Source organism: Hypomesus nipponensis, chromosome 12 (genome assembly GCF_054491055.1).
Source record: "Hypomesus nipponensis isolate SF chromosome 12, ASM5449105v1, whole genome shotgun sequence".
NCBI lineage: Eukaryota > Metazoa > Chordata > Actinopteri > Osmeriformes > Osmeridae > Hypomesus > Hypomesus nipponensis.
Window position 1 is genome coordinate 12,427,979 of NC_140372.1, and position 12,131 is coordinate 12,440,109.

Genomic DNA, 12,131 nt, shown 5'->3' on the forward strand with positions numbered 1-12,131 from the left:
CAATGCTATAAGTGCCTGATTGAAACTCTTATTAAATGTGTTTTATTATTGGAATTTATTTTATTTATTGATATTCATTTAAGCTTCGCTAAAAACCTTTTGAAAGTAGAAAAAAGGAATTCAGCATACCCAAAACATATAATTTGACACCAAGATCATGCAAATCGGCCATGTAGATCCCTATTTATGAGAACAATCATTATCGGGAACTCCATTTGGCGGCCATCTTGAAAAATGGCCGCCATCTTGGATTTTCAGGTGGCTAGTCGGACAGATTTGTTAAGTATACCTTTGGGAGTCATCATGCGAGTTTTGGTGCTTGTATCACCATATGCACGATTCTACTGCAAAATTGCTGTCATCTGCCCCACTATGTCGCCTAAATGTTGTTGTATCACTGCCTAATGAAGGACACGTGTTCTGTTGATTAAATCCACTGTTTTCCAAATTGAGCTGATCATGTTTTGGTTGATTCTCTCTCTTGAAGACATTGCAGTGTAATTGCTTGGAAAGGAAGTAAAGAAGCAATGCTTATTTTATATACTATACACTAGGTTTCCACAAAATCATTAAATTATATTAACTGTCTGGATGAATCTGGACAGGATCACACACCAGGACAAACCACAGAGCAACAAAGGTGACTTCATGCAATCAGTGATAAAACCATGATAATTGAATAAACAGATTCATCAGAGATTCAGAATCAGAAGGGGATTTATTCGCCATGAAAGTTTGCACAGACAAGAAATGTACTTTGGCAGGAAGGTGCACACAATAAACAAATAGGAACCTAAAATTGAAATATGTGGACTATCTATACTAAGGGTACATAAACTAGCAGTACTAAGTGGAAGGAGGGAGGAGTCGGCCCCAATCTTCCTCGCTCGCCTCAGGGTCCTCCAGGTGTGCAGTTTGGGCAGGGCAGCTCATTGTCTCCCGTGGGAGTGGCACCCAGACATACCTTCCTCCGATCACCTGACCCCCAGGACCTGCCTCCGATCACCTGACCCCCTGGACCTGCCTCCGATCACCTGACCCCCAGGCTTGCTAGAGACGTGGTCTATGGTGCTGCACTCCTGGGTTGCCACAGTGTGTATAAGAGTGTGTGTGTTTGTGTGAAAGAGTGTGTGTGTGTGTGTGTGTGTGTGTGTGTGTGTGTGTGTGTGTGAAACTGTGTGTGTGTGAGAGAAAGAATGTGTGTATGTTTATTAGAGAGATTGTGTGCATCTGTGTGTGTGTGTGTGTCTGTGTGTGTGTGTGTGTGTGTGTGTGTGTGTGTGTGTGATGTAATCTGTACATGTAAAACTCAGGAACATTGTAAAATTTTTAGGAATCATATATGAATTCAGAATTATTTTCTGACAGACAAATTTATTGAACATCAGACAATAAACACTACATCAACTGATCACATGTGGCACTACAACAACTACTTTCACATTTCAGTTGTTAACTTGTGAATTGTATGCTTTGTAGCAGCCCAGGGGACTTGAATGCCCGATATACCAAAATATAGGACTCAGACACAGGGGTTAACTTAAATGGGGTTTTACTAAGGGTTTCAGGGTAAGGTAGTGGGACAAACTTCAAATTAGGGGTCTTCCCGTCCGGGGTCTGGGGTCCTTTACGGAGTGCAGTTCAGGGGGGCAAAGCAGAGGGAAAGGTTACGGTCAATGCTCATCCAGGGTGGTCTTTCTCGTTCTCTCCCCCCTTAACTGTTTGAAGTCCTTATGTAGAGTACTTCATTTGAAATCTAAACTCGCCAATTCCATTAAATACACAGCGCTGAGAGGCTATGCGGTGTTGCTGCTCGCGGTGAATGGTTGCAAGTAAAACCGTACAAATAATAACTTTTCTATAGATTTGGGTACAAAAATAATTGAATGCATGACTTGTTTGACTGAAGGAGTTATATTACTCTGAACTTCTGTTTTGGTCGATAATTCAAAGGTTATTTGGTAACAATACCAAATCTTAATGATCATTACGTCCAGCCTCATCTGTGGATTATATTTGTTCTTGGTTCAGTTTTTCTTCCTTCATAGTGCCGTTCTCAGACGCTCACTCAGTTGATGTGTGTTTAGTTTGTCTATTGGCTGGAAGTTGTTTTTCCTGTTGTCCATCAGCGGTCTGCAGATATCTCGTACTAGCCATGACATTTGTGGTTGAGCGAGTTGAGAATCTCCTTGAGTTTGACCTCCATCCCTTTTATTCTGGTGTCAACGGTGCTGATGTCAGGTACAACTTGTATATCGACCACTGGAGCGGTGCCACTGGGGGTTTTATTTTCACATCTCACACCATAGTAACCCTCCCAACAGTCACACATCCATTCATTGGAGTCCATCAGCCTCTTGCACTTTCCATTGTTGCTACATGTTTCTCTTTGGCAGACAGGCAACCTCTGGGAATAATAGATGTAAATCTTTCTTGTAGAGTAACCCCAATCACAGTCATGTTGGTGAAAGGGTGCTGGAGCCACACCAAAGTCTTCTCCATACGCAGCGTGTGTCGCTTTAGCATATTCAGTAAAGGTGTAATGATACTGTATACCCGCATTATCATGTGGATTAGACCAAGTATACCTACACTTATGTATTTTGTCCTTAATTTCACACGATTTGTCTTTAAAGCAATCATTGGCTGTTTCTTTAACAGGTGTTTCATCAATTGTATCTGTTTTCAGAGTGTATCCCACAGCGACGGTGATCGTGTCTTCTGTAATCTTAGTCAGATTATATAGTATGTAATTCTCAGCCTGGTTTGTGGTGTACACCAGCACCACCCAGTTGTACCAGTTGTACTTGTTATTCAGAGTGTTTTTCACCCTATCAGCAATGGCTTGTTTGTTGTCAGCACTGAGTCCTTTGCTGATCTCTAGCACATCTCCCTTCACATACTGCATGTGGTTGTCCAGACAGTAATCCAGAGCTGATGTCTGAGCTCTGTAGACATTCTTGAACATCTGGCTGTGTTCGGCTTCTTTGCCTGACGAATCCAAACCGATCAGTTTCCAGTAGAACTGGTTCAGCACCATCCCTTGCCAAAGCAAACGACTGAAATAGACGTTATATTTGCCGATCTCTTGTACGTCACATTCAAACTTCTTTATCATCAGTTCGTTGAGGTTTCCACTGAGAAATGTGTCTTTGACCGTCAGGTAATGGTAGAGGTTGGCCACACTAGCCTCAGTTCCTGTGTTCTCATAGTAGTTGACGAATGCCTTAGCCAGTCTGAGTTTGTCCTCATCACGTTCTACCGAGTTAGTGTTCGAAAGAAACTCATTGAACTTCTTCCAAGAGTTGAGGATGCGGAGCTCGTCTTGAGAGTAGACGCTGGCATAGTTATACCATTCCACGTTTGTTGCCAGGTGCGAGATCTGGATGGAGATAGAGTCCAATTTCCTGTTTACTTCAGCAAACCCTTTCTGCACCTCGTTCAGCACTGGGTCATCCTGAGGGATGAAGACCAAGACCATGTTGACAAAAGAGGCAACCAAACCCCCTATGCCGGGCGCCAAGCTAGCGACGTTGGCGAGACTTTTCATCACATCTGACAACTTTTTGGTATCAATCTTTTCAATCAATTCAAAACTTTCTTTGACGACAGTGAGGAAGCTGTTTGCCACCTCTAAAGATTTATCCACTTTTTCTCTGGTTTCGAAAGGCAGGTCTCTCTTCACCCTGTCGGATGGTGAGACGACGGAAGAGGCGGGATCATGTGACTGAGCTGAGGATGTTGTCCAGTAGAGAAGGATCAATGAAGCCAACAGCATGGAGGCAGACAGCCGAGGGAACGCCATGACTGCAACACAGACAACACAACATGAAATCCTGAGATAAGATAAATATCCTTCAAGACGATAATGTTTGTCTTTGCTGGCAACAGGTACATACAAACCCATTTATGACTTTTCATTTAATTCAGTTTGTACAATAGACAATACAATTGATGACAGTATATAACAACACAACAATGTACTTTAGGACATAAAGATACAATAGAGAAAACATTACTAGAGACCTTCCAATAGTTGAGGGGATATTGTACAGGCCCATACATCTTACGTATTGTAGGTAATGTACCCCAGAGAAGAAAATAAAGGAAAAGACGTCAGGTAACATAGTCAAAACAACAAACAAAAAAATGTTCGGAAACTTTATTTTGGTCGATTATTCCTCCACTTCAATAATACCAATTGGTATTGTGTTTTATATTATTGGAAAGCCTGAGTTGTCACCTTTACAACGAGTTACAAATTGTAAGGATCGTGCATTTGTGAATAAGCAACACAGCTAACCGTGTGGATAGCGCCCCCCCAAAAATTGACAAAATCCCCTTCACATCTTTATAAGTATAAGTCATTACAGGGTTACAGTGATGAGGACTCATGTTCGAAACTCTACACATTCAAGACTCTCAACCCAACCATCCCAGTCCATATTTATGACAGCAATATAGAAGTTGATAAACCTGAGGGGGCGCCAAATCACAAGAAATACCAAAGATGCGTTATGTTGCTTTAAAGGCCATTTTGCAGGTAAACCACCACTGTTGATTAATGGGTACATAAAGCGCTCAAGATATGTATATAATTTAAGAAATCTCCAAATGGTAAAGACCAGTTTTTGTCATTTTGGTGTCAGCATTTGCTAATTGGCGCAATTTGGTGATGACATCACATTCGGCAGTCGTGGAGGAGAGTAGCCTCAGCCTACTACTAGAACTATGGCGACTGACTGGGATGAGGAAGAGGTGGCAAGAACTACAATATGTATGATAGTCCACAGCCATATAATTTCGAACCTGTTAGACGTGAGAGTGCGAATTAGGAATTTCCCAGACCTGATGGCCGTCAAAGCTAATTAAATGGATGGTCTGAGGAGAATGAGTTTAGAGTTGGTGAAGTGTCCTGGTGAGTTGCTATCAGCAAGAAGCGCTGCATTGACTAGAAATATAGATATATAGACTATAAATAAATTAGGTCTAAACTCCCTACTATGTTTTTGAAAAGTTTGAATGGGTCTATCAATGATGTTCAAGAACTTAAGAATGAGATAATGGGTGGTGCAATGCAACGTTAACGGTGTTTTTAACTGATCTGTGAATGAGTGTAACAATATTTGGGCTGTGGTCATTGAGGCAGGAGAGCTTTTTGGATATGTGCACAAAGATAATGGTGTTTTTCAAGCCCTTTGCATTAGTGGTCTAGGGAGATGTTGATTAACACAGGGTCAAACCCAACTGCAGCAGAAACCTGCAGTAGTATATGGTTACCCAATCTATGGGAGGGGGGGGGGGGGGGGCAAGTAGCCTACTTTCTGTTTCCTCTTCTGAGCCTACGCAGGTCTCGTGAAAAATTATGCAAACACCCATACCCGAAGACCCAGTCAAAATGAACACATAATTTATGTTTCCTCTAGCTACCAGTACTTAGCCTATGCAAGTCACGTGAAAAATGATCCAAAGACTCGTAGCCGGCAGATGAACAAATGGTTCACCTCCCAACCGAGTCTTTGGATCAATGATTCGTTCATCTGCCGGGTATGAGTCTTTGGATCAGTTTTCCAGATCATCTTGAAACATAAAGAATCAATGAGACTTTTTATTCAATTGTATAAAGCATTTTCATTGTTTTAAAGTAGGCCTATATGTTGACAAGCCTCTATATTACTTAATCCTCTTCTTCTGGCTTCCCCAATGTTATAGGTGCAATATACTGCCCCAGTGGGTGTATCCGGGCACACTGGAAGACTCAGGGTGTGACTGGTGCCCCCAGGGTTGAAAAAGCATTTCTAAAATGCTCTCTAGAGTGACAAAAATTAGATTAAGTGCCCTACTGTCTGCCATTCACATCGTGAAATATGCTTGAGTGCCCAGGGTGCCCCTTAACGCAATACATTATAGTGTATTAATATAAATGTCAAAACATGTCTTAATGAGTTCCTTTATAGTAGAGAAAAAGTGATGCAATCCCATTTAAGGTGCCCTTACAATGGTGTATGTTTAACTGTTCCCGTGCCCTTACTTCCAATGGAAAAGGGTTATGTTATGAAGTGCCCTTAATGCTGCCCTTACATGACAGTGTCCCAAATGGTGCTCTTTTCACAGAAGACCATTAAATGCTATGCCCAACAGTCTCCCCTACAATGTGCCCACTAGGGCATGCTTTCCCAAAGTGAGGCTGTGACGACACTTGGGGTGTCCCATTCCCATTGTTACACTGGTGAGAGCCCATGTCGTGCAGTAGCAGGCCTTTAAATTCTACCGCTCTTGCCCTTCAAACAGTAACTGTCTGTATCTGTCCAAGCCCCCTCTGGATCTGTGGAGGCAGACTATGTTAACTGGAAATCTGGGGCAGCTTTCCATACACTGTCAGCCAGAATAGTAATAATTGGATTTGGATTAAATATGCACGTTTACTAAAATAATTATATATTATTAGTCATGGTAAGCAATTTAAAATGACTGTTCTGCCAAGCAAAGTGTGCTACAGTTTGGGTCACCTTCTGATCCGATTTGATTTTTCTTTGTGCTGGATCTGTGCAATAATACTTATTTCAGTGAATCCTCATTTTAGTCATGGTTATATTTAAGCAATAAGGTACGAGAGGCAGTACTTTATCGCCAATAAAGTACGTGTTCAAGGGTGTTGTTAGGCATACCCTGGAACACGTACTTTATTGGCGATAAAGTACTGCCTCGAGTACCTTATTGCTTTTATAATACGGTTGCCAGCGAAATTATAAATAGTAAATAAATAGTAAGCTGCCTTTCAGCACAAAATAGTTATAGACAACAAACATTGTGAATCGCATTTCAGTAGCCGAAAGAAAATTGTCCCTGTAAACAGTGGCTGTTGCTATGCAACGGACAAACAGCACTGTGAACTTCACATTTGTTAGCCTAGCTAGATCTCGCACCATCTCATTCATTCAATGCTCATTTTATAAAAGCTGCCTTTAAAATAACAACGAAAATGGGACACTTTCAATAAAATAATATTTAATTTAAACAGTAGGCCTACTGTAAACATTCTAAATCAATCATAAATGTTTCGTAGGCACTCGGTATATGGTAGCTAGCTAGCCTACATACGCTGTAAACAAGTTACTGTACGATCGCTCGAGTGACTTGGGACTCGATAGACTAACATTAGGCTGTTGTCAAGGTTAGCTTATGTTGATTTTTATAGATCCATTAATTGTGCATCCGTGGAAAACGTCCTTTTAAGAAGCCAGGACTAGGTCATGTACTGTACAGTAATTGCGTGGCTACGAAGCTAAAATTAAATGAGTGGATATCAAGTTAGAACCTAATGGGTAGACTTGAGCTTCCGTCCGTTTCAGTAGTTAGACTAGCTAGTTAGCACTGATAGCACGGGACAATGCAATATTATTGCTCAAAAATTAACCGAATGTTGCTAGTATAGTTTGCTAACCAATAAACAGCTGCACACCAGTACAAAACCCTAAACCCGAACCCTAACTGTGTGAACAAATGCTTTACTAATGATACATTTTGTATAAACAATAAATAACTAATGGTGAACAAACCGGTTAATAAATTATGAATTTGGTGAGCTCATCTAAAGTGTTACCTGTATTTGTTCTTCCATGTTTAATAAAATATATTTACACATGTAATAATTGATTTGATTTAATTTCATCATATTTACAGTATTGAACTTGAATGTAACAGTTCAATATATTAAATAAAAGATAACGATTTGTGCAGATGCAGATGTGTTTTAGAAAAATGTGAAAACAATTAATATTCTTTTTTTCAGGGTAATTCAGTTACAGATGTGTCTTTTACCATAGACATGTAAATTCAATTTTATTGATTGATTGATTCATGTCTATTTTTTAGGTATCTATTTTTTTTTATTGAGTAAAAAAAAAAACAGTATAATATAACAGAATATTCATGTGAAATGACAATTTATTTTTACAGAAAGCAAGCAGAGAGTGCAAACCTGGGAGAATCGGAGAGCTGGACGCTGGCCCAGAAATGTCTGACTGCTGTGACTGGGCAGCTGGCTGGCGGGTTGCTGGATGTGATGGCGGTATCTGACGACAGTCTGCAGGTTGTTGAGTCTCGGAGGAAGCTCCTGATCTCTTTAACCCGACAGGGCAGAAGCAGTCATTTTTAAAGGAAGCTGATTGGCCACACCTTCTGACAGGGGGAGCTTTGCTATGTAAAGACAACTCTCTGACACACCGCTGATAAACAACTCTGCACTTCATCTGTCTCTGTCTGTCTGTATCTGTCTCTCTTTAACCAGATGTTAGCCACAGTTCTTGTTTTAAGTCCCCTGAACAGTTATTTTTATCTCTTTGGCACACCGCTGATAACGTTCTGTGTGTTAATTTGGTTTACACAAAGGGTGTCAATCTCAACTTCACTAAGGGCCACAAAATGAGAATCACATCAAGAGCCAGACATGTAACGTTTATTAACATGCTTGTATTTCATGGAAAAGTCAAATATCTTTGACTGTATTTAAACTCCCAGATGGCAGCTGATACCAGCTGTAGATATTAATGCTGAACTGTGTGAGTCCCAGCAGTGTTGCCACAGTTACTTTGAAAAAGTAACTTACGTTACAGATTACTTCATTTTAAAAGTTACTTAGTTACTTTACTAGTTACTTGATTTTAAAAGTAACTAAGTTAGATTACAAGTTACGTTATTAGTTACATTCAGCACCCCTGCCGCCTCAACATAAAAATAGGTGCGTTCAACTTCATGCAGCGCCAGCTGCAAGATTGCTTTGTAATTCCTAGCACTGCACAGTTTTCCCTAAGTAGATTGTCCTATGTTCACATTTATTTTCCTTTCTGTATCGCAATGACATGGTCTGTCAACAAATTACAGTACAAACAGTAAAAGCGTAATTGTGAATCTTGTCAAGTCTCTGGCAATCAAACTCCTACATACACTAATTTGTAACCTATAATTTACAATAATTGTCATCAAATTTTAGCCATAGTTTACACAGAACATCCCTTCAGAGTACACTGATATATTGACAACATGACTAAGCAATTTGATATCGATACACAATCACACAAGGACTTGTCATTCTGATGGCACTGACATGTTCATTGACACAGATATTGACTTTTGAGAGATGAAGAAAGGATTCTAGGCAGGAGCTTTGCAGGTTATCCATGGTGTTTTGCTATTGGTACGAATTGTTTTGACCATTAAACATGGTCTCACTGTATTTCTCTGTTAAGCATTACAGTGCCAGCATAAACATGAATGTCAGAGGGTTTATGCTAAATTAAGAATAGTTGTTTGTTGTTAGTCATTGATATTGCAGCCAGTAAATTCACCGAAATCAATTACTTATGAGAAATACAGTGAGACTTTGAACTCTATATTTGTTTATCTTGACTTTTGTTTGAGCTCAAAGAGCAAAACGATGAAAGGCCAACAGCCTCTCCTGCCTCCTCTCTGGGACTCAGTGATGCCGGTGTCGGGTGATACAACACCTGTTACGTTACTCTAACCTGACCACTTTTTTCAGTAACGATAAACTAACGCGTTACTATTTCCTAACCAGAAATCAGATTAAAGTTACTTGTCCAAGTCACTGTGCGTTACTATTTGGTCATTAATAGTAAAATATATATTTGATTTCTTCTTGCGTCTCTGGGAGTTAAGATTATGCAACAATTAAGTCACGTTTTCAGCACAAGGGTCACGTCACGTGTATATAGGCTACATTGACCTATCACGCAACGACTAGTGATGGGAAATCCGGTTCATTTTACTGATTCATTTACATTTATTCATTTAGCAGTGGCTTTTATCCAAAGCGTCTTCCAAGAGAGAGCTTTGCAAAGTGCATAGGTCACTGTTCATAACAACATGATAGCCACAAAACATTGCGGGTAGCCAAAACATGAAGCACATATTGTGAACAACCAAAAATAAGTGCCAGGGAAGAACCATAAGAGCATGTAGTTAAACAAGTTACAATTAAACAACATGAATCGCTAAGTGCAGGTGTACCTGTAGAAAAACAAGCAACTGTAAGAAATAAGATTAACTAAAATAAAATAATTTGCAGCGATTATAACAGTTTAAATCAGTTACCACTAACCAACAAGAGCAACAAGTCTCTAAGCCAGAGTCATTGTGATCCTTGAGGAAACTAGCATTGGGTCCAACAAACCATACCACAACGTCAAATTTGAAGAAGCATGGAGTCGCAGCACTACACAGTCAAATTTACAGAGCCGGTTGTCAATAGGTGTGTTCGACTTCATGCAGCACCTGCGGCGCCGACAGCCAGCTGCCTTGAAGTTGAGAATGCCATTGGCTGCTTCAAGTCAGCTGGGCTGCAGGCGATGCCAGCGCTGCATGAAGTCGAACGCACCTATTTTTATGTTGAGGCGGCAGGGGTGTTGTCGGCAGCTGCTGAATGTAACAAATAAAGTAACTTGTAATCTAACTTAGTTACTTTAAAATCAAGTAACTTGTAAAGTAACTCAGTTACTTTTAAAATCAAGTATTAGTCTGTAACGTAACTAAGTTACTTTTTCAAAGTAACTGTGGCAACACTGACTACAGGCTGCCAAGACTTCTAGCCCTTACACTAGTGCCCGCTAGGTAGTCTAGTCTAGCCTTTCGTTGTATCTTACAGCCACTATTGTTCTGGAAATAGTACGTCTCTGTGTCCTCATCATATTTAAAGTCTTTGATTTCAACTTCGCTATGAAAGACAGAAATGGTTCAAATAAATACCGGTAATTATCATCTTAAAGCCACACATTGGAGCTATGCCCGATCGAAAGCAACGTGACGTAAATTCAAAACGCCGTCTCAGGCATTTGACGTAGCTAAAGTAATTGACACGACCGCCAGGGGTGCCAAAGAATGTCGTTTTTGGCAGACCTAGCTTGTCTTGTTCAGTGATTCAGTGAAAACTGCGCTTGTCGATCACATCTGAAAACATCTGGTGCTGGTGATGGTTTCGGATTGGGTTTATACTCTGTTTATCTCCAGAAAACTATCATCCCAGTCTGCCTGCGCTTCTACCATTCATTGTAGCCTATATAGCAGGACAAGTTATCCCTTATTTCTCAGCGATTTCTCAGAGAAATGGTTGAAATGCGTGAGAAATACAAGGTGTTGAGTGACAGTGTGAGAAATAATTGAAATGGCTGAGACTTGAGAGCCCTGCATTAGTGGTTCTTCAGTGACCTCTCCCAAATCTAGAATTGTCTGGGCAAACCCCACAAGGACACAGGAGTAGAAGGTATGAACACACACATAGAGAAAGAGAGAGACAGAGAGAGACATGAACTGAGATGTAAGTACTTAAATGGTCAAATGCCTCGTCAGAAAATGTTTGAATTGGTTTATTTAATAAGCATGGGACATTTGGAGCCAAGAGGCTGCATCACTACTATGTAGGTTGTCCATGATGACCAGGAAGACACATAGCACACTGTTTACTTCCGAGATTCACTCCGACAGCTCCTAAAAACCAGCAGTTCTCTGAATTACACATTTGGCAGGATTAGATGTACCTTAGTTTAGTAACTTCGGAGTATTTGATAGAGGATAATTTGGTGGACAGGATAAATATAAACATCAAGCAGTGTCACTTAAAAATAAAGTTGTCTTAGAATGAAAAACTGCATGTTTGCATGATGTATGTATGAATTTGTGTACCCTACACTTGGCTAAATTTGGTAGTGTCTCCTAAATGTTGTTGTATCACTGCCTAATGAAGGACACGTGTTCTGTTGATTAAATCCACTGTTTTCCAAATTGAGCTGATCATGTTTTGGTAGATTCTCTCTCTTGAAGACATTGAGGTGTAATTGCTTGGAAAGGAAGTAAACAAGCAATGCTTATTTTATATACTATACACTAGGTTTTCACAAAATCATCAAATTATATTAACTTTCTGGATAAATCTGGACAGGACCACATACCAGGACAAACCACAGAGCAACAAAGGTGACTTCATGCAATCAGTGATAAAAAACAAGATAATTGAATAAGCAGAATCAGCAGAGATTTGTTTGTTAATAAAACCTTCCAATGCCCTAACACTTTAGACTTCTTTGGTCAGTAACTTTGCTTTGAAGAAAGTCATTTAC

General features: G+C 40.1%; 1 protein-coding gene and 1 long non-coding RNA gene across 2 annotated transcripts; one reads left to right on the top strand and one right to left on the bottom strand.

The window, feature by feature from the left end:
• Positions 1–1,354: 1,354 nt before the first annotated feature.
• LOC146261156 (cephalotoxin-like protein) lies at positions 1,355–8,209 on the bottom strand. The gene is made up of 2 exons (XM_084668420.1): positions 7,982–8,209; positions 1,355–3,807 (listed from the first exon to the last, which is right to left on the bottom strand). The coding sequence occupies exon 2, from the start codon at positions 3,803–3,805 to the stop codon at positions 2,150–2,152; it is 1,656 nt and encodes a 551-aa protein (XP_084524546.1). The 5' UTR covers positions 3,806–3,807; positions 7,982–8,209; the 3' UTR covers positions 1,355–2,149.
• On the top strand, positions 4,751–8,251 carry LOC146261157 (uncharacterized). Its single transcript, XR_014724799.1, has 2 exons — positions 4,751–4,918; positions 7,960–8,251. It is a non-coding gene; the product is annotated as an uncharacterized LOC146261157 (long non-coding RNA).
• Positions 8,252–12,131: the final 3,880 nt, after the last annotated feature.